Source organism: Symsagittifera roscoffensis, chromosome 4 (genome assembly GCF_963678635.1).
Source record: "Symsagittifera roscoffensis chromosome 4, txSymRosc1.1, whole genome shotgun sequence".
NCBI lineage: Eukaryota > Metazoa > Xenacoelomorpha > Acoela > Convolutidae > Symsagittifera > Symsagittifera roscoffensis.
In genome coordinates, this window is record NC_087065.1 from 4,412,434 (window position 1) to 4,434,954 (window position 22,521).

Sequence of the window (22,521 nt, forward strand, 5' to 3'; positions counted from 1 at the left end):
CTTTATTCGCACGTCGTAGTGAAAAAACGTCTAGAACATCCATGTCTTGTCTTGCCTTGCCCCTTTTTGCTTTACACTAACCAGCTATGCCTTTTTGCGATCCTGCCCTGCCTTGCGCTGCACCTCCTTGCACTGCGCTGCTCTGCCCATCTTTGCTCTGCGCTGCCCTGTCTCTCCTTGCTCTGAGCCGCCAGCTTTGATCTGCGCTACCCTTTTATGCTTTGTGCTGTCCTGATTTGCACTGCGCTGCCTGGCCTGACACTGCGTTGCCCCTCCTTGCCTTGCGCTGCCAAGATTTGCTTTATGGTGGCATGCCTTACGCTACTCTAGTCCCCCTTGTCGTGCTCTGCCCTGCCTTGACTTGCTCTATGCTGCCCTTCCTTGCTTTATGCTACTCTGACTTGCTTTACGCTGCCCTGCCTTGCCATGAGCTGCCCTACCCTACCTCACGCTGCTCTGTCTTGCCTTACGTTGCCCTGCCCTGCGCTGCCCTGACGCACGCTTCCTTGCCTTGCCCTGTCCTCTCTTACCTTTCGTTGTCCTGCCTTGCGTTGCACTGCCTTGCCTTGTCCGGCCCTGCTTTGCGCTGCATTGACCCTTGTTCCCGTGCACAGCCATGCCTTGTCTTACACTGCCCTGACACTTCTTGCCTTGCCTTGCCTGACCAATGCTGCCCTACTTTGCCCCCGGCAAGACAAGGCAAGAAGATTCCACAAATTTTTTCAATCCAACGCCGGATAAATTTTACTTCATGATATTTTGTTTACGTCAACGCCAGGTATCTATATAGTTTGTCTTAAAGTTATGAGAAACATTGCATCGGTTTGAATTTTAAGATGTTTTTTAACAAACTTTGAACCCTCTATGCTTTGCGCTGCCCTGTTTCGTGCTCAAATCTTCACGGCAATCTGTATAGACATTTGACATCGACATCCATACAGACCTTAACTTGCAATTTATCAAGACTTCGGATTGAGAAATGCTTTTAGGGCATTCCTGCTTTTCGCTGAATTTTTGTCCCTAACGCCTTCCGTTAACCATTCGCCCCTATAAAATTGCTGATTTATTGGCTCCACAATTATTGGTAATGAGTTTAGATTATCAGATATCGGTGTGGCTGAATGCGTTTATATTGCCTCGTAAGACTTTGAATTGTTTTTTTCCTTCGAAATGGTGGTCGTTTAGCAAAAATTGGAAAAAATGTTGTCTAAAAGCTTTGTCGTGTTAAGAACCTCTTGTCATGTTTATCTTGCATCAATTCTTTCGTTGCTATTTGCTAAGTGCCCCCAAGTTGTTTTCTGACAGTTGTTAGCTTTTTTTGAACTAAAAATTGTTATTGTTATAAGCTTTGCTAAATTAGCAAAAAATCTATATTATTATATACATGTATGTTTGCCGTCACTTTGTAAAGTATTAAAAATGTATGAAACCTCAGACGTAAAGTTTTGTCTTTTTTGGTTAAATTTTTTACTTTAGTTTTTTGCAAAATTACAAAAGTTTCGGGGTTTGCTTGGAAATTGTAAATTATTGGTTGCTTTAAAAAACTCAAACGGCTTTTTTTCAAAGCCTTTTAAACATGTATGAAGTATACTCATTAAACTAAAAACTAGGCGAGAACGGGAGTTTGTTCAATTGATCCCAGATTTTTCTACGCACAATGGACCTTTCGGTTTTCAAATCAACTTTCGACAAACTCTAATCCTAAATTTATTTTTTTTAACCTTAGCGATGTGCACTGTTAGGGTTATGGCCTTTTCGATTTCGTTTGTTTGTGCTTGTGTCTTCTCCTGTTTTTCACATATATGAGGATTTCGTTCTACGCTTTTCAGTTCGCACCTTCCTTCTTTCTTCAGGTGCAGAGAATCTAGGGCGCAGAGACTGATTGGGTTCTGGGGGTGTTGTATTGGGCCAGCGTGTTTGTTAGGCTTCAAGGGGATCATTTCCAAAGCCGCAAATACACCTAAACGCCAATCAAAGCCAATGGAACTTTTAGACTTTTTTAAGTTATAATTTTTCGTTGGCATATACCCCCAAACCAGAGCTTGGTTTTCAATGCTAATTACGTAATTTCTTTACTAAACATCTGAGTACGATGAGCTAATGTTTTATTTCATGCCAGATTTTATATCAAGTTAAAGGTTTCCATAAAAAATAGCTTCTGGGCATACCTTCGTTTTTTTTCTGATTTTGTCTCGACGACAGAATTTTAACCGCATTTTATCTAGATGTTAACTTTGAAATATAGATTACCTTTTCTTGGAAAACGGAAAACGAAACCTTTTAGCTTCTTAATATAAAACGCTCAATATATAATAAAACGCTCAATTCTGCAGCAGCTTTTATGTATACAAAAGTGTTTTGAGAAAAATAAAAGCAAATATTCTTTTTAGTTTATATATATCCAAATGATATCATTTTCATATACATATGATATCATTTTTCCTCGTTGAAATCGCGGATAATTTTACGTCCTTGAATCCTAATATTTTATAATTTTGTTAATGATTCTCATTTGCTCTCATTTGTTTGTTTATTGTTCTGACCATTGAAAACGGGGAGTAACATTAAATTCGGGTGTGCTTTAGTTTTATTTTCAGCTTTTCCATGCAAAATAATCCTGGGACTTAGTGATATATCATATTAAAGCTCTTTAAGTGGTGACTCGAACGAGACATAAAATAATGTTCCTCGTGTCGAGGAAAACCGGTTTGATATTTTTGATTTTTTTGTCTTCTTTCGAGCAAGTGAGCAGGCTTACATTAGCTTATTTATGCTTTATTTAAAACTTCAAAATTACAGTTTATTTTTTTCTAGCAATTTTCTTACAAGGACTGTCTTCCAATTGGTCAATTGAAAGACGACAGTCCAATATGCCTAAATTCAAATTATTCGTTCAGATTCTTTTATCACATCACGCAAAAAGAACGAAACTAACTTGAAAATGATATTCGTTTTTATTTTCTAGTTTTTCAGACTATGGTCGGAACATTCTGTGCTGCTAACACGGACAGTAACCGTAGTTACCGACAATAACTGCTGTGTCGCACAGTGACCGGTTTTCCTTGTTCAAATACTTGTTTGTTGTTTTTACTTGGAAAAAATTGTCTGCGGTTAAAATACTCCGAAAGTATGAATTCTTTTTGTTTCCATTGGGAGAATTTTGATTTAATTTTTTGTATTGGGAAAAACTAGATTTGAATTGTTCTCAATACTAAAAAATGGATTTTTTCCAGGTCATAAAAGCTGGATTTTTTTTGAGAAAATCAGATTAATTTTTTTTTCACCAGGACGAATTGGATTTAAGTGGTTTTCAATTGGAAAAGTTTGATTTTGAAAGTTTCTGATTTTCAATTTTTAAAAAAAGCAACCGATTTTTTTTGTGCTCGAGATGGCTCATTTTTGCAGAAATATAATTTAGTTTTAGCAAGTTTTTTATGACAAACTTTGCAAATATCAACTCATAATAAGGAAGTTTTGAGCTGAAAAAAAAGTTGGTGCGCCTGCGATATTTTCTTGCAAAATTATTGGCTTTGAAAACGGTTTTGAAAACGCCAATAATTTTGCTGAGGCTTTTTCACCTGAGTATAGTAAGTGTTTCATCTGTCATCTGTTGCCATTTTGCGTAGAAATGGGGTTTGAGATTTGCCAATTTGGGATAATTAAAAAGTTCTACAAAAGCGTCCTATGAAAATCATAAAGATATCATTTTTTGTCTTTTCAAAAACCGAGCGGCAGGGTTATTTCTTTCAAATACAATTGAAGCAGATAAAAGGGTTCAATAACCTGTTACCAGACGCAAATTTTATCACTTGGTTCTTAACAAAGAGTTCTAGGAGATCAAATGCAAAAAAAATCAAAAACTTCAAGTTTTTCTAATAAGTTCGATGAACCGTACAATCTCCCCCTCAAGTGACTAACCGCAGAATGTTCTCCCCAAGCATGTATTGTTCATGAAAATTAATTTTGTATAGTTTATGCATGTGCAATGAATTGGCAAAATGTAATTATTTTGAAACTTTTTCATACAATTTGAGCTACAAAAATGATTAAATTGACGTTTTAATGATGCTTTGATAATTAAATCTGGGACATATTTCTATTCTAAAAAATTATCTTGTAACTAAATTGTCTTTTATCTCCCATGGACCGATTTGGGAGACGATAAAGTAAATGGTTTCTTTTTTTTGAAAATTGTATCAATTTGTTGATTGAAACTTTTCTTTGGATTTTATGGGGCAGGTGAAACGTTCAGGTTTTTTGCTGAGAAGAACAGAAATTTTTTAATAAGTTGGGTTTAAACAGTTTAAACATTATAATTAGTTAAAACTGATTAAGGATCTACTTAACAATCTCTCCCCCCCCCTTTGGTACCTACTTAAGAATCTCCACCCCTATTAATAAATGCAGTAAATTAGCACTAATTTGCTGCATTCTGATTGGTCGAAAAATGGACCATTCTGATCTACTCATTAATTCCCCCCCTTTCTTGAAAGGGATGGAAATTGTTAAGTAGGTCCCTGTTTAATTATAGTTTAAACATAGATCATTTTATCGCCTGTTATTCAAACAAATAGCGTATTACATTCAGCCCAAAAAATCTTAGTTTCGTTGTTTATACAACATTACACTCATTTACGGAAAAATTTCGAAACTAAAACGTCTGGAACCAAAAATCAACTACCTATTAATGTCTTCGTTATGCAATGAAATTTTTTTAGCTTTTAAGTTTAAGCTCGCATGTAAAAAATTGGCCAATTTTACAATATAGTGGTATATTTACATGAACTGTATGGTACATCAAACATTTAAAGCAGTGAATAAGTTATATAATTTTTATTTGATGATGTCAGCTTGAACATGCTTCATTTGCTAATTCTTACCAAAAAGCTCGCTGGTGGTCATATACTCAACACGTCATAATAATATAATTATCTGGCTGTGTTACCAATTATCGACAGAGCTCAAAATAACTTCTTTCAAAATAGTTTCTTACGTAACATATAGTCGCAAAGTATTTTCTAAAATTAGTATAAGGAGTGAAAAAGTTGCAAAAGGTGTGCGCTCTTGTTTATTCACACTTACAGGACCAATTTAACATCCTCCCCCCCCCCCCCTAAACACGTTTAGGGGGGAGGATGTTAACTTGGTTCTAAGTTGGTAATTTTCAGCCAATCAGAATCGAGCATTTTACATGCAGCGCGTAGCAAATTTAAGTTAAATTAAGCGCTGGGGTGGAGGATCTCAACTTGCTCTATTGGGGGGGGGGGGGGGGGGGGGGGGGTGCTAACTTGATAACTTGATCCCTCCCACTTACTTACCAGGTGATGTGGAATTGATCTCCGTCCCCATCCCAATGCACATGATGACATCCTTCAAGGGGTTCAGTTCGGGATTCTTGTGCACCACGGGAGGAAGACGGGAGTCCGATGGTAGCATCAAATTTAGAGATGACAGTTCTTCTTTTACCCAGTCTTTGTGCCACTTCCTGAGATAAAACTGGAAGCCAAACAGACCTGCTGTTTTGTCCCCAGCTCTCCTAATTACAAACAGTACACAAAAGATCAGTACCTATACTAACAGTCTTAAACTCACAGTCACTTGGTAAAAAATTTGGTAGAAATTATCGTATTGCAAGTCGTATATACTTTTTTGATGAAAATGGTTAGAAATTGGTTGGAAATTGGTTGGAAATGTTTTTGGAATTGGTTGGAAATTGGTTGGAATTTTTTATTGGAATTGGTTGGAAATTATCGTATTATCAATGGAAATTATTATAAATTATCGGATTGCGAGTCGTATATATATTTTTTTGACTTTTTGGAATTATTGGAGCGGCGAACTTTCGAAAATGTGAGTAATTTGACTCTACAGTTGCAGCTTAAAAAAAACAAAAATTAACAAAATTTAACAAACGATTGTTTAATAAGATTAATCATGTTTTTACACAACAATCTCAAAAAATATTTCGACAATTTTCCGTTAAAGAAATAATGATGTGTTTAATGATGTTCAATGATTCGGGGTTCACACACATTTCAAGTCCATGAACACACAGCTGGTTTCTGTTTCTCTCGAAAGAAAGAGAGTTGGGCATGAACCCCAAATAAGGGGGGGCATCGTCTTCTGGCGTAGTGAGTTCGTGGCGACAATCCTCGGATTTGAACACTAAAACAAAGCAAAGTTTTATTACATTCATGATTGACTAATTTCAACGTGCGTGACAAAGAGCGTGGCCCAGAATAGTGATACATTATTTCAATCAGCGGGGATGTTTTCGGTAATATTAGAAAATAGTCAGGTGAAAATTGATTTGACAAATCAATAAATATGTGAAACTAATTATTTGGAGTCAGCGAAGAATGCAACCTGAAAGTATTTTGATGCTAAAAACTGAAAGTATTTTGATGCTAAAAACTGAAAGAATTTGGAGTAGGAAAGAATTTGCTAAAAACTGGAGTGATAGCTGACAAATATCAAAAAAGCTTTAAAAAGCTTTCGGAAGAAATGTGAGCGGAGGAGGGGGGGGGGGGGGGGGGCTGGAGTTGTGACAATAACTTACTCAAAGGGGGGAGCGAGCAGGAGTAAAATAAATAGGGGAGGAGTGGCTAACCCTGACAACATTGTCCCTGTCCATTTCCTTGTCTTAGATAACATTGCCCTTTGGAGGTCTCCATTTGATTGATACAATCCAGTCCTCCCTTGTTGGTATCGCCTCCAACACACGCCATCGTCCAGCTGAAGATCCAGACAGCAATCGAGTAGTATACCAGCTGACTCAAATTCATGATCGTCTGTTTAATTGGGCTGTGTAAAAAAATGAAAATAAAATGTTTGTTCTGAAAAAAATTTTAGTTGCAAATATGAATGAACTGTAAAGTAATCAAATTGTCAGACCAAAAATATGTGATTATATGACTTAAAAAGCTCTGTGGACACTCAAATTGAATGTTGTCACTGAAAAATTAATAAATTGATTCAATCGTATTTAGATTCTGTCGCCATTATGCGAACGTCGAGCAAAATATGCGACAATGTATGTTGTCACGAAAAATCTGGTTTATGGTTTGATAGTTTTTCAGTGGTTACGTAGCAGTACTTAGACAACCGCGTATTAATACTCTTCAGTAAGCAGACAAATAATGTATTGTCTTATTCCATATCGGCGTTTTCTATTGCTCATTTTGACGCTGAATTTGAGATGATTTTACTCTACATTAAAACTGACCGTTTTCTGTTTGTTTTTTAAAGGAGTGAATGAAACATTAAAACTGACCGTTTTCTGTTTGTTTTTTAAAGGAGTGAATGAAAAAATTGTATTACAGCATTTTACAGCCTTAAATAATTTGAAGTTATTTTACGCTCGTAGCAGTTGCCGTTGAATTTAAGATGATTTTATTTTACAGTATGAGCTGACCGTTTTCTGTTAGTTGTTCCGACTTTCCGAGAAGGTAAGGAATATATATGCTCGGGGGTGGTCTTTTACTCAGTCATATTCTCAAAAATATTTCCCTTAGATCATGGTGGTCCTAAAAGGGGCGCGCTTACCACCAGACACTTCTGACTTATTGATTGCTGTGAAACGCTCATTAATAGACTAGCGTGACTAAGAGATCGCCGTGATACTTTGATCCTAAAAGTTTAACGCGCATTATCCCGCACCAAAAATTCGTTCAAATTTCAATTGATGCAGACTAATTGTTCTTCGAAGTTCAACACAAAATTCTTAATAATCAGCTTAAAATTCATCGTTTGTCATTATTTCATTAACCAAAATTATTTCGAGACCAGTTTATGGACAGTCGAAACATTCAGGGCTTTGCCTTGATACAAGCAGTCTTTTTTCAAAAGAGTGAATGAGAATTTTAGATTGTAGTTTTTTTACAGCAATAAATAACTATGTTGCAATTGAATTCAAGATGATTTTATTTTAGAAAAAGATGAACGTTTTCTGTTTCTTTTTAGAGGAGTAAAAATAAATGTTACAATATTTAACAACTTTAAATTGTTTTGAAATTATTTTACGCTCCTAGCAGTTGTGCGAAATAATGCAACAACGCGTAACTAAAACACTCTTTCGGGATGGACTAACGCGTACTAGCGAATCAATAGCTATATCAAAAGTGGGGGAATGGTAATTTTTTCCTTGGCCAAGGTAAAAAAAATAAGTAAGTAAATTGTTAATTTTCCAAATTGATAAAGTAGAGAAAGTCTAAAAGTATAAAACATCATGTGATGAAAAAAAGTTATGAAATGTAAAACGTTGCAACTGCAAAAACAGGAAAAAATGTTCTTAAAAAAAATAGAAGTTGCATCAATAACATCCAAGAAATTCCATTTTTATCAATCATAACCGATAATAATTTTTATATTGGTATAAAATTATTGGAAGTATAAACCATTTTTTTATTGGTGTATAATTGATGATAACCCAAATGAATTGCGATTGACAAGGAAAATGCAATATAATTGATGATAATCGATGAACCTCCAGTGCGGAAAAAACCTTGCAGAGTGTGACTGGCAAATAAGGGGACAGCCATTAAGGCGACAAACGTTTTTGTTGGTACTTTTAGACGACAAAGTTTAAATTTGAGAAATTTACGAAGCTAAAGGATTGCTTTAACCCGCGAAATATTTTTCTGAGAAATAAAAAATGTAAAATGATGGTTAAAAACAATTCTGGGAAATACAAAACGGTTTCAGGTATTATTTACGCGTCAACCATTTTTAAATGAGAAAATAACTCGGGTTAAGCTCTCGAATTGAGGTGGTTCGTTATGGTAAAAAGTCTATGGGATAGCATTGCTAATATTTGATGTAGTTTTAGATGCTAATAGATTTTTGTCGTCTAAATGTCTGTCTTGTCGCCTTAACGTCTTGTTGCCTTACTTGCCTAGCACTATAGCAAACTTGCCTAGCTCCCTTGCAAAATCCATAAATCAAAATGATTCAACAAACTCTAGAGAGTTAACTGGACCTTATAACCTTCAATTGTACCAAACTAGTTGGATAAAACGATATAAGCGTCACTCCATCCAAAACAAGAGCTTTCATTTGCCGCTGTGTGCGAAAATTGACCAGAAAAACTGCAATTTAAAGATTTGAAACTAGGGAACCTACTTTTACAAATGAAAATTACAAACATTATGCAAATAGAACAAGAAAAAAAGTGAGGAGGGAGCAGCTTAAGATCCCTGAATCCTTACTCAACACTCAATTATTGAGAAGCCGAATTGACCTCAATAGACGGAAAATGTGAATCATACAATTTCATGAACTAAGTCTATGAAAAAATAGTAATTCATCATAAAAATTTCATACATTTTGTTAAAATGGAGATATCGAATTTTCGAAGAACTTTTTTTCTTACTTGGCTAATAAGTCGGTGTATAATCATGTATAAAAAAAAACTGTTTTTTAATCAAAAAATTCTAATAGGACAATTTTCATATAACTTTGAAAAAAAAAAAGAAATTGCATCAATAACTTCCAAAAAAAACACAATTTTATCGATTATAATCGATTATAGTCTAATTACGGACTCTAATTATACAATTTCCATATATTTTTTAAAAAATCAGAAACTGTACTAATAACCCCCGAAAAAAAACCATTTTTTGTCGATTATAATCGATTATAAGGTTTTGTTTTGTTATAAGAACATCGGATTCTTATTATACAATTTCCACAAAATTTTGAAAAAAAAATTGAAACTCGCATCATTAACTTCCAAAAAAATTATTTTTATCAATTTTAATCGATTATGATTTTTTATATTGCTATATAAACAACGGAATTGTAATCCACTGTTATACAAGTTTTTTTTTGATGGCGACAGCAAAAATTTTTTCTGAGTAGTTGTGCCCCAAAAACTTTTTTAATTTTATTTTGATCGTAAAACAAATTTTTTTCTCAATTAAATTTTAGAAAATGCATGCAAAACTTAATTACGAAGTCCTGGACACACAAAAAATGAGTTTTTTTTCCGTTTCGCTGAATAAAAATTTTCAAAAACGTCTAAGACGCCAATACATTTTGTATGGCATGTTTTCGTGTTCCTTGATCAATGCATGATCCATTAAAAATTCAAATTGGAAAAAAAAATTATCTTTGAAAATGTTTACCAAAATTTAAAAGTTCGATACTTCATGATATTATTTGTGTTAGACAAGTTTAAGACAATTCAGGCCGTTCCAAAAATATTATAGTTTCAGGACTGTCGAAACTGTGGTTACTCTACTTTTGAGTAACCAAGGTCATAGTCACTTGTATTCGGTTACGAACATCACCCTAAATTTTGAGAGACTATATATGAAAAATGACTATCCACAGACCTTTCATGCAATTTTCTGAACTTTTGGAATAGCATGAAAATTTTCTGATTATCTTTCTTCCGTATATGAAAAATGTATGATTTGCATTTTTGGTCAGCCCGGGGCGAAATGTCGATTATTAATTAGTTGGACTTCGCGATTGTTTAGTATTCATTTTTAAATTTAAGTAAAAACGAAACAGATATCTCTTACATGGTTAAGCTGCATATAAATTTTAAATTTGGTTTTGATCAACACATTTAGCTAATTTGAGTCGTTTCATAATCACTTGGTAAAAATCATTTCCTTTTTGTTTTCATCTCAAATGCATTGAAGAATGCCTTCTAGACAGAACTTTATAGACGAAGCGTGCGTTAAAGTCGCGCTGTATAGTAATAATCTAATTGCATCGAAATTCGGATTCTCTGATTTTGTCGCGCCAGGACAATCTTAACGTAGTCGCATTTTTTTTGCGAACGTCCTGAGTTCTAAAATTCCGAAAGTGGAGGTAAAAAGAAGTGAAAAGAAAATCGAGGCAAAATTTGAAAGGAAAAAATGATGTAGACTAATTTCGAATAAGAATGCGTTGTTTCGGTCGCATGGATATGAATTACCGAAATTCCGTCGCACCGATTTGCAATAGCCGAATTTCGAATAAGAATGCGTTGTTTCGGTCGCATGGATATGAATTACCGAAATTCCGTCGCACCGATTTGCAATAGCCGAATTTCGCGCGCGTCAGTCGTGTCGTTTTCTTATATCGCACCTGTCGCTGTGGCATTTTTGGTCGCGCTGTTAAATTAAGTTAGGACCAGTTATCCACGAGGGAAAGAAACAATACGCGCAGTACCGTTCATGAAGACAAACCGCTGTTGTATCTCTGCTTAAGAGCTACATGCAATTTTTTTGGTATGTTTCTGGGCTGGGTAATGTTGCCTCACCCTCAAGCAACGAGCACGGATCATGGTGGGCCTCGAACATCCGACCTTTCGATTGAGAGGCAAACACGTAAACACTTCACCACCACTCCCCTCAGTTATTACCGTGCCAAGATTTGGTCGCACCAATCTCTATTTTTTGGTCAAGCCAATCTGCAATAGCCAAATTTGGGTCGGGCTAGTCTTTTCTAAATTCGCGGACCTTGAATCGAGTTGAAAAAAGTCCTTAAGCTGTTCAAAACATAAAATTTATTTTTCACTTACTTTTTTGGCATTAAAAATTAAAAATATGGGTTTGGCTTTGGCAGTTATCATCTAGTGTGATCTTTCTTTGTACCTGTCATTTTATTTTTTAATTTATCAGTTTTTCTATGTACCGTTTCTTTGATAGAAAAATATTAGTGAAAACGCTTTGTTTTATTCTACTGCTGTAAGTGGTATAATAAACGAATATTTTCAGCTAAGATTGTGGTCTTACGTTATAATGACGTTAATCTATAAGGAGCATTCTGTCCAATCCATGTTTAAGTTGAAGATAAATTTTAAAATTTATTTATTTATTTATAATCATTACCGTAGAATGACGTCAATCACTTGTAGTCACAACATTTTTTCAATATATTTTTCAACTTTGATTATTAAAATTTCCTAAGTAAATCCAAGTTCCGATTTGTGATGCATGTAGAAGTCGATGAGAAAAAGTGAAGTTATTGTTTGCTGAACTTAAAATTTATTTGGAATTATTTCGATTCGTTTTTTCTATCATTCTATTAACTGGATTTCATCCTCTTCAAGACTGACATTTGCTGCTGATGTTCACTTTATTGGCGGATTCTGGGTGGAGTGCTAAATATTATGATAAATAATGGTACCAATTGAGCTTTCTCTAATTTAAGTCCCAGAAAAAATGGTCTTTTTGCATTATAATTTTTTGTGATTATCTAATTTTCAGTTTTTGAAGTATGGATATATGACAGTATTACCTTATAAATATTAGATTATTATATTTTGAGACATAAGATACGTATTCTCAGTGTGAGAAAAAAAACACACCAAAAACCGCACTATTTTCAGCTGGAGGTTTTTTCAAATGGATCATAAATTTTATTCAAAAACTTACCAATGATTCGAGCGGTGTGTGATCTTTTGATTTAGGTGTTTTGTTCCATTAGGTTGGGTAATTATTTTAGTAGAATATTAATATTCTACTAAAATATTAAAGTTAGGATTTGGAGAGCAAGGAAAAACTCCATAAATTTGCACGATGTCTAGAAAAACAGCCTGAATAGCTTGCTTGAGAACCCTAATGGTTGTGCTTAAAGAGCGAAAAATGATGTCTTGAATCATTAATATTTAATTTTGAGGCCTTGTTAAACACCGCGGATCTCCACTGTCATGTAGCTGGATTCGTACATAACATGTTTATCCATTATTGTTCCGACCATTGAAAATGGAGAGGAACTTTGTATTCGGGTGTGTTTTAGTTTTTTTTTCTTTTTTGTTTTTCAAGCAAAATCAGCTACCACAAATAACCATCGGACTGGGTTGAATGAAAGCCCTTAGAGATGTAATTTGTACCACTTTAAAAAATTTTGTACAAATTTTTCCCAGCGTCGAGAAAAACCGATTTGATTTTTTAAGTTTTTATGTCCTCTTTCGAGCGAATAAGCGAGCGAGCAGTCTTATTTTGGCTTAAACACTTTTAATAGCCTAATTTAAAACATAAAATTTAGTTTTACTTAGGTAACGTTTGTTTACCTTGTGTTTTTTAACGCCTTCTTGGAATCATAAGTTTCAAAAATTCAAAAAACTTCAAAAAACTTGAATATTTTTTCGTTCTTCTAGTAATTTTTCATCATGATATGTTTTCATTTTGCTTATTTTAGTATGGCTGAAAATAAACCTAATCTCCAAGTTTTTGTACCCCACTTTTTTGCCTTATATACCTAATCCACCAGCCCGAAAAAACGACAATAATTTGAAAAAACTTTGTTGCGTTTTTAATGTATAGTCGGAACAATCTGTGCTACTTGCACAGTAAACGGCTATTCTTGTTCTATGGGTAAACTGAACATACTAAGTTGTTTGATATAATGACTTTTTTTATGTTCGCCTGGAAGATCAAGTATGTTAGGTGACCCTCACGGCACCTGTGAACATGCAGTTAGTGCATGTCTAACGCGAGTTCTTTGTCGATTATTTGTATCTGAACAAAAGACTTTGATACATACGTTTTCTTAATTGAGCGAACTAATCTAGGTTGAAAATTATTTTTTTTTCAAATTGGTGTACACAACCAAAGTTACGTACGGTATTGAATCACAGTATAACATGGCGCAATCAGCAGGTAACGAACAAAAAAAATCGTTTAAGCATTCCGCCGTTCTGGCGTTGCCATGCGACGGAACCGCCAGTAGAGTATGCCAAATGAAATTTTGATTAAAAATGGCGATAATCGCGAAAAACTGGCAACGATTACTGCGAAATCGACCTGCAAACATATTCAAACCACCAGAGCCAATACTAAAAGACCCAACAGACGACGAAAATCAAACACAAAAAAAGAAATAGAGAATTCAGAAACGTTGAAAAACCTATCAAATGGTAGAAACGGGCGAAACATTACTACGATGAAGCGGTCACTAAAGTCAAAAGCTACATCCACCTAAGCCTCGGGCATAAAGGCCAAAGACAATTCAGACAGAGGAAATCAAATAATGACACTCAATCAGAATCCACGAAAAACCTGTGGGAAGAACTCATGGACGTATTTCTAACAGAAAAAAACTATGGCCTTTCAACAGTACAATACTATCTACAGAATCCGAAAAAATGTTTCATTGGAGCAAATCCAAGCGGAGTTGGTCACCCTGGCATTCAGAGCCGACTGGGATGGGCGAAGATGATCGGGCAAGGGACATGTTCGCAGCACAAAAACTGAACGAGAAGATTTCGAAGGAGCTTGTAACAGAAACATTCGCCGGCAGAAAACTTAGAGCGTAACCAAACGATAAAGAAGCAAAGTCAAGGTCACGCCAATGCATCGGGAAGTCAAGTTACCATAAAACAAGAACGAGCTGGACTCATTAACCAACAGCAAAATCGTATATAATCATAAACTGGAGAAAGCAGGGGCCGTGGACAAAAAGAGAAATTCTAGAATCGAAACCAAGAAAAACCCAGGCAAGTCTCCATAAAATACAAAAAACAAAAAAACAAATATTGCTACAAATGGGGTAATATGTTTTTGGCAACACACCTCCAAACTTGCCCGGCAAAAGACAAAATATAATCCAAAAGTGAAAGAAGAAGTCATATCCGAAAGGTGTGCCAATCTTCTAACGTCATTTATTTCAAAAATTGAGACGTGGACTTGCCCTAGGAGCAACAAGAAGTTATTATGGACCTGGTAGAATTTGCAGATTTTACCTCTGCAAACGGCTCAGAAGCACTATAACTAAAAAGAATGCGGCACACAATCTGGCGTGATTAGTGTATATCGAGCCATTAGGAAGACTAAAAAAACACATCCGGTTTAAAAACGTATCCCAAAAAATGTGGCACACAACCTCGCGTGCTTACATCGTATAGCGTGCCATTGGGTAGACTAATAAAACATATCCATTCTGGAAATATAATCTAAAAAGGACGCGGCACACAATCTGGCGCGTTCGGAGTGTATCTGGAACCATCAGGTAGACTAACAATGTTAATCGAATCTTGATGATGAATAGTACAATCAGCCCCATTTGTATTAATGGTTGTTCACAGAGCAAGCATCTTAGGCAAATCATCTTAGGCAATTGGTAAAAAACTAAACCATGGCAGACCGGACCGAAACATCAGAAGTTCCCAAATATTGACTCAATAGAAGACAACTACAGAATGAATAAAGGCAACTGCAGAAAATTATATACAAGATTCGGAAAAAAAACAACATGGTGAAAACCGAAGTTGTCAAAAACTTCAAAGCAATGCAAGAGCAAATCAGAGGATTACCCATACACCTACAAGAACGAGTGAAAGAGGAGGTCAAAAAACTGATAGATCAGGATCACATAACGATACAAGAAAAATGCATTGACAATCAATTAATTAGCTCTATCGTGATTACAGTTCAAAACGACCAATCAATCAAATTGGCATTGGACTCGAAAAAATTTCGAAACAATAACATAAAAAAACCAAATGCCAAATTTGGAAATGATTTTAGTCAATTTGTCCCAAGCAATCATAAGCCAAGGACTGGGGACATATTTTTTTACGACGTTAGATATAAGATATGCATACGCAAATTCCCATTAGACGGCAAAATAAAAAAGCCATGCTTTTTTAGCCTGTTCGGAGGTATAAACACGGGCACATATCCGTAAAAACACTTCCATCTAAAATTCAATAAGCACTCGATTTCATCCTTTTGAACTGCAAAAACACATTTACTTTTCTAGATGCTATCTTCATCGTCGCAAGAAACCGAACACCAGGTGGCGTTGACACAAAGGAGCTGACCATATCGTGACATAAATGTAAATTGGCGTGCAAATAAGTTGAATAGTTTGGGTTTATATTCAAAGCGGAATAAACTAGACCGATGATTAAGAAAACGGAGGCAATTGAAAACCCTAACGCCCAAAAAACGTACAAAGAACAGAAAAGCGTTATGGGCTCGTTCCATCATCTGACGAAACATACCCCCAACTTGACTGCAGAGACAGCTTCATTGCGGCCTCTCCTGATAAACAAGGAAAAACGTTATTTTAAATGGCTTGCGGATCATGAATCTACTTTCTAAAAGGTTTAGGTTTTAAACTGGTATCTGAAATCACAGAAAATCTACACATTGATCAAATCTTAGGAACGAGAATCATCAAACAATTGTACTTTGAAAGATGGGTACCACTAACACACGCTTAAAGGTTTTTGAACTCACACGAGGAAAGTACTCGACGAATGAAAAAGAGTTATTAGGTATAGTTTGGGCAGCAGAGAGTTTCAAATACTATCTCTATGGTACAGCTTCTTCAATTCTGACAGACTCTTAAAGTAAGTTAAGCGCATTGAGCGCGTCAGATATTTCAAAGACGGTACAGTCTAGGCTAACCAGAGGGAATGATAGATTTTTGTACTCAAAGTTCGAAATCAAACGTTAAGCGGGATCAAAGATGGGATTAATTGACTAGTTTTTCGGACACTCTGTCAGTCCAGCAGTAACAGCAAGCTATTATGACGAGAAATTTGTCGATTCTAAGATCACGGCTTTCATTTCAAAGCTAAAAAAAACCTGCAAAAATTGTGCTCATTAAACTGACCAATAGGAAACGAGAAAAGCGAAAGCTGTAAGCAAAATGACTCAATTCCACACACAATTTATTTTCAGTTGCCCGCCAAGTCAATCATAACAAATCAACGAAAACCAAACAATCGTAAAATATGATTCGCTTCCCAATCATGCAAAAAGAGTTGAAGACGCAAGAAAAAAAAATACGTCAGCAGGCAAAGAACGGCCAGCTGGTACAAAAAAAACTAAAGATCATCACAAAGAAACTTCATCCCATTCAAGGAATGCGCGAGAGGCGGTGCTAGACTCAGATCACGAGAGGAACCTAGAAATATTGTGACGAGAACAGAGCAGAGAGAACGCGGAAAAAAGGGAGTCGTTTAACCTGAACAGGGGAGGTATAATACACCCTATAAAAGGGAAACAGTTCAGTCAGTGAAAACCAAATAACCGTCAACTTTGAGAACACGAGAAAACATAACAAATACAGAGGAACTGTTACTTGAAAAATGAGCAAGAAACGAATAGAAGAATGAGGACAAAATCAGGAAAAGGAACAACCAGGATCCAGCCAAAGCATGTATATGAAAATAGATTTTGAATTCGGAAAAATAGCAAACCACTAAAATGGAAAAAAACGTGAAAACTGCTATCACAAAGCGATTGGAAACTCCAAAACAACAGTGCACATCAACCCGTAGCACAGAAGACAAAAAATCCCAATAGAGAACTTGGAAATAATTCCAATAAAACTATTGTTGTCTGCAAAAAATAATTATTATGTTTATCATGGAAATAATTATTGTCTGCAAAGCAGAAGCCAGGACGAAATAGATAAAAACCAAGAGGACAAACAATTGTACCATAAAAAACGGTATAGATTTGAAAAAAAATTCTGGTCAAAATTCCACCTAGGTTAAGAAAAAAAAATTTCAACGTCCTCAATTTGGGTTAGTGCCATATCAAACAAACAAATTGGTTTTTTGATGTTTTGCAATAATTCTCACCAAAAACCATTTTTTTGAATTTTTTGAGAAAGTGTGTGCTCCTTGTTTTTTTCGATTGGCTAAATTTCAAAAATTATTGACATAAAAAGTAGTATGAATGGCGTCATAACAAATTCTTTACACCTCCATCACACAATTGTTTTTTTAACCGGTAAAAAAAATGTTTTTAAATTTTTTTGGAAAACGCGGGAATTTCACGAGTAAGCCAGATTATGATTTCAATGCAACAAACAGTCACCAATACATATGGCAGTATCTAAAATACCCACGGTCTCTGTTTTTACTAGTTCGGGAGTTATGAGATTTTGGGTGTGGTCGAAAAAGAGTGTGTGCAACAAAACACTTTTTGTAGTGATTTTTTCACGACTGTTCCTTGGTCAAAAACTGCGTAAACCGTAATGAATAACAAGTTAGATCATTCAAGAATTGTTGTAGTTCCTTATTTTTTTTTTCAAAATGAAAATATTGAAAAACTTTTTTTTTCATTCTTTTCATATTTTTTCGACAATTTTCTCCTCGTTTTTTGTTAGATTTGAATCCCTGTGACATTACTTGAAGTAAACCAGACTACACTTTGCTACTCAGTAGCTTACCCAACTAGATTGTAGTTTTTTGCCAGCAGATGAGATTTTAAATCTTTAAAAGAACTGTTTCCAAAACTTGTTGTTTGAATTAGTTTTTTTTTTCTTCAAAAATCGTGAAACAAAATCGAGAAACAAAACGACCCATTGAGACGATAATCAAAACTTTTTAATGCATAAGTCGACTCTGATGTTCCAAGTTTAAGTAAGTTAAAGCGAAAAAGCACATCCAAAGAAACCCATGTCGAGATCAGAAGCTTAAAAACCATTTACTGTCTCAACTCATTCGCGCAAGCAAAACGAGAGCACCAGACAGGACCTCCGTTTTGCGAGTGAGTTGAACAAGGTTTAATCTCGCCTCCCAGCAACAGGCTTACCACAAAACCCTAACTCAACTCAACAACCCCGTTCCCTAGTTGCACTTGTGAAAGAGCGATACTGGTTATCGATTAATATCATACGCCCAGTATTTTAAAAATACACGACACAGCCTGAGCATCTGCGACGAGTGTCTCATTATCGATGGCCGGGTGGCAATAAAACAGCGCTGCGAGACACAGTGTAAATAAGTGTCCACCTGACTTATCCCCGGACAAACGCAACGCTCGACATAGCCGAGGACAGCTGCTTTTCCAACTGGACAAGAAAGGCAATGGGACAGAATTGCAAAGAATGCAGAGATCAAGGTAAAAATTTAAAGGATGCTGTTGGGTTGTGATAACGTAAGGTTATCAACTGTTTTAGATGAGAAGAACCTAGAAACGCCGCCGCTCAAACCGGATCAATATCATGACCTTGACCGATGGTCCGAAGACAAAGTCGTCATTAAGCGCAGGACGCCGAGGAACAAACATCCAGAAAAATCAACCTACATAGCGACAGGAACGATATTCAAAATACAAAAACTATGCTATTAAAATCCAATATAAGGGATTAACATAGGGGAGTTGAGAAAACACCCGACAAAAACTTAAAGAAAAGATTTAGGCAGGAACCCAGGAAAACCGTAAGAATGGCCCAAAAGATGAAATCCAATAGCAGAAAAAACACAAAGTTCAAGGTGGGAAAAACATAAATATAAATGAGAGAAACTATCATAAGTCTCATACACCGCTTGGGTCTAAAAACTAGGAAAACAAAAACGAGAAAACTAAGAAACAGCGAATTCGCAATCGTACCTATCCCGAAACATATCATAACTGCATAACAACACAATTAAGCATTTTTGTGGCAAACAAGTTAGCTAAAAAGGAGACCAACCCCACAAATTGTCACCGCGGAGCGAGTCAAATGGGGTGGAGAAACAAACAGAGAAACATCCAGAGGTGGCGAAGAATGTAAGCAACAACAATAAACACCATATCCAAACAGACATCTTAAGTTGATCAAATGAATTAGCTATAATCAGGCTTGAAAGCCAAATGTGTTAAGTGATCTTCACGTCATCTGCCAAAATGCAGTTAGTGCATGTCTAACGCGTGTTCAGTGCTGATTAATTGTTTCTGCACAAAATACTTTGATACACAACTCTTCTTCATTGAAAGTACTTCATTGAAAGTAAATTGGTGTACGTAACCAGAGCTACGTACGTTGTTGAAATACTGTATAAAAACCACACCAAGACAAAACGAGAAAAAATTCTCTTTTGTTTGAATTATTTCTATAGATAACTATTTGCAATTTAGGTAGTTAGTTTTTTAGGAGAAAACCTCAGAACTTAAAAATCCTTTCAAATGTATCTTCCCATTAATAAATTTGGAGTCACTGGGATAGATAGAGCCTGACATTGTTCCAAAAGTCGATCACACGTTCAGCGGAAAAATGAATAAGCATTAACCCAATCGCCTAAAAACGTTTTGATCGCCAAATTTGTCATTGAAAAATAGAAACGAAGTAGTTTTCCTGCGTTCTGGTAATCTGAAAAATAGTGTAAATAAAAGCTTCTAAGACTTTTCTAAAATACAGTCTTCTTTTCAGTGTTTTGCAGCTGAATTTCATCCTTCATTTCTCCCGGGAGACAATTGAAATGACCAACGACCTCGTTCTGTCACTTTGATTAGGAAAATTTTGGTAATTTCTAAAGCCTAAGTCTGATAACAAACTCTTTCCGATTGAAAATTTGGTTCTGCGCTTAAACTAATTAACGTTTCTCATATTTATCGCGTGCGATAGTTCATTTTGTATTTTGTCGTTGCACAAAATTTTGTTCTAAGAGTTTAACTGATGTGAAGTGGATGTCATTGTTTTGAAGAATAGTTCAAAAACCATATTATCTTATCTGCCATATTATGACATTGTCTTATTTTAACCCGTACCGAACTTTTTGGCCATAATCATATCTGATCATTGTAAAATCATGCAAAATTCATGTCTGTAACAGATATGCAGCATGTCTATATTCGGCATGCACATACCTGCATCAGACCTGCATCAGGTGTGCTAACTGAAGATATGCTCACACCTGCAGCATGCATGATCATGCCTGAACTGAACATGCTCACACCTGCAGGATGCATGATCATACCTGAACTAAACATGCTCACACCTGCAGGATACATGATCATACCTGAACTAAACATGCTCACACCTGCAGGATACATGACCATGCCTGAACCGAATATGCTCAAATCGTTATCTTCAGTATTATAAGATAATTAAAGAAATGGTTAAATTGTAACAACATCATAAACTCAGCTTGATAATGTGACACTTTACTTCAAATTTTAAGTTTTTTTTCAGATTTTTTTTGACATTGGTGAAGTTTTTTGTTGAAAATTTACTGTAGCGGTTAGATGCATCTTTCTTTAATTGCCAGCAGGGAGTCGTTGGTAGCGGGGCGTGTGGATACTTTTCTCTGTTTCCTGTCAACATAAGCTAATTGTTAGTCAAAAATTCATCACTTTAAATAAATGCTTAACAAATAAAACTAGACAAAAATCATGCGTTAAAAAGTAGTCGCATATTTGTTGTTAATTTATTCAATGAGATTAGTAGTATCAACCAATCGAATCTTTTTAATTTATTCGCAATTATTGTGGCTACTGGTTTGCGAAAATTTAAAGATTTTTATGTTCCAATCAAATTTTGCAAAAATCATGCGCTAAAAAGTAGTCGCACATTTGTTGTTAATTTATTCAATGAGATCATCAGTATCAACCAATCAAATCTTTTTAATTTATTCGCAATTATTGCGGCTACTGGTTCGCGAAAATTGAAGGGTTATTGGCCAAAAAATTTTGTGACGAATTGCTTCAATTTAATGCTTTATAGTTCAAACCGGGGATTCTTAGTTTTTTCGACTATCCCTCCCGTTGACCCCCTGAAACTAACCTGAAGTCCTCTTTTTTGGGATGTAGATGCGACATAATTTTCTTCATTTGAAGATATTTGACTCGAGGAGGTAAATTTGGATAAGCTCATTTCAAACAAAATCTGAAAAAGTGAAATTTTTAACAAGAAAGACCAATTAGTCAAGATAAGAAGTAATGTATAAATAAATATGAATTTGTCAAGTTTTCAGTCAGTCGTTATCATGTCTGCGACAGGCATGAACATGTTTCACTCAGGTCTGATCATGTAAGATCCAGGTATGACCACGTCTGTAGAAAAATACGCATGCTCACTTGTGAACAGCCCTGCATAATGGGGGAACAGTCCTGAGAATATTCTCTCCCCTGCTAAATGGATGATCAGCCGTGAAATGGCACAAAAAGTTCAGTACGGGAATCGTTTTGAAAATGGTATTAATGTAATTCGATTCACCAGATAAGATTTCTCTTATTGTTGCGACAGCGTTGGAATTTCAGGAAACTTTTACCAAGCTTTTTTCTGATCTATTATTTTCTATATTATGTATATAAAAAAATTTTTTCAGAGAACGATTTTAGTTTTTTTTTGAGAAGTTTCAGGCAAAAACGAAACGACTTGACTAAATTAGCGCCATTTTAGTTAGTTTGTCCAGTTGATTTTGCGTTTCTGCTTTGTCCTATATGTATTAAAGTTTTCCAACACTCTCAATTTTCAGGAATGATTCATTAAGTGACTTTGAATTTTTTCAGGCTTATTTTTTAGACTTTAATCTTGCGACACGGGTTGTGGTGCTAGTCTTATGTTTTGACCGTTTCGAGTTAAAATTCGGGATGTTTTGGCCATCTTATCAAATTTCGGGTATGATTCGACTTCTTGGCCGAAAAAAGTGCTATACTATGCTCGACCGAACGCCATATGTTTTGATCGTATCGACCAAAAACATCAGCTCAAGTTTGCTCGACCCCAGCGAGTTATGATTCGACCGTGTCGACCGAATTGGGGTATATTTTGACTTGCAAACAACTTTAGTTATCCAAGCATTAATAATTTTTGGTTTTTCGGGTGATTTCTCATATTTTTTTATCTGAATGAAAC

General features: G+C 35.5%; 1 protein-coding gene and 1 long non-coding RNA gene across 2 annotated transcripts in view; both read right to left on the reverse strand.

Annotated features, from left to right (window-relative positions):
- Nucleotides 1–11,525, reverse strand: part of LOC134844667 (uncharacterized) — a 31,784-nt gene extending 20,259 nt beyond the window's left edge. Inside the window, exons 1-5 of the mRNA XM_063861468.1 lie at nt 11,516–11,525; nt 6,611–6,804; nt 6,033–6,165; nt 5,319–5,536; nt 1,722–1,960 (exon numbers count right to left, since the gene is read on the reverse strand). Of these exons, the coding sequence (XP_063717538.1) occupies nt 1,722–1,960; nt 5,319–5,536; nt 6,033–6,165; nt 6,611–6,785 (765 nt within the window). The 5' untranslated portion in view covers nt 6,786–6,804; nt 11,516–11,525. The remainder of the gene's footprint in view (nt 1–1,721; nt 1,961–5,318; nt 5,537–6,032; nt 6,166–6,610; nt 6,805–11,515) is intronic.
- Nucleotides 11,526–20,771: 9,246 nt separating this feature from the next.
- Nucleotides 20,772–21,834, reverse strand: LOC134845149 (uncharacterized). Its single transcript, XR_010162716.1, has 2 exons — nt 21,448–21,834; nt 20,772–20,978 (listed from the first exon to the last, which is right to left on the reverse strand). It is a non-coding gene; the product is annotated as an uncharacterized LOC134845149 (long non-coding RNA).
- Between the last annotated feature and the right edge of the window lie 687 nt (nt 21,835–22,521).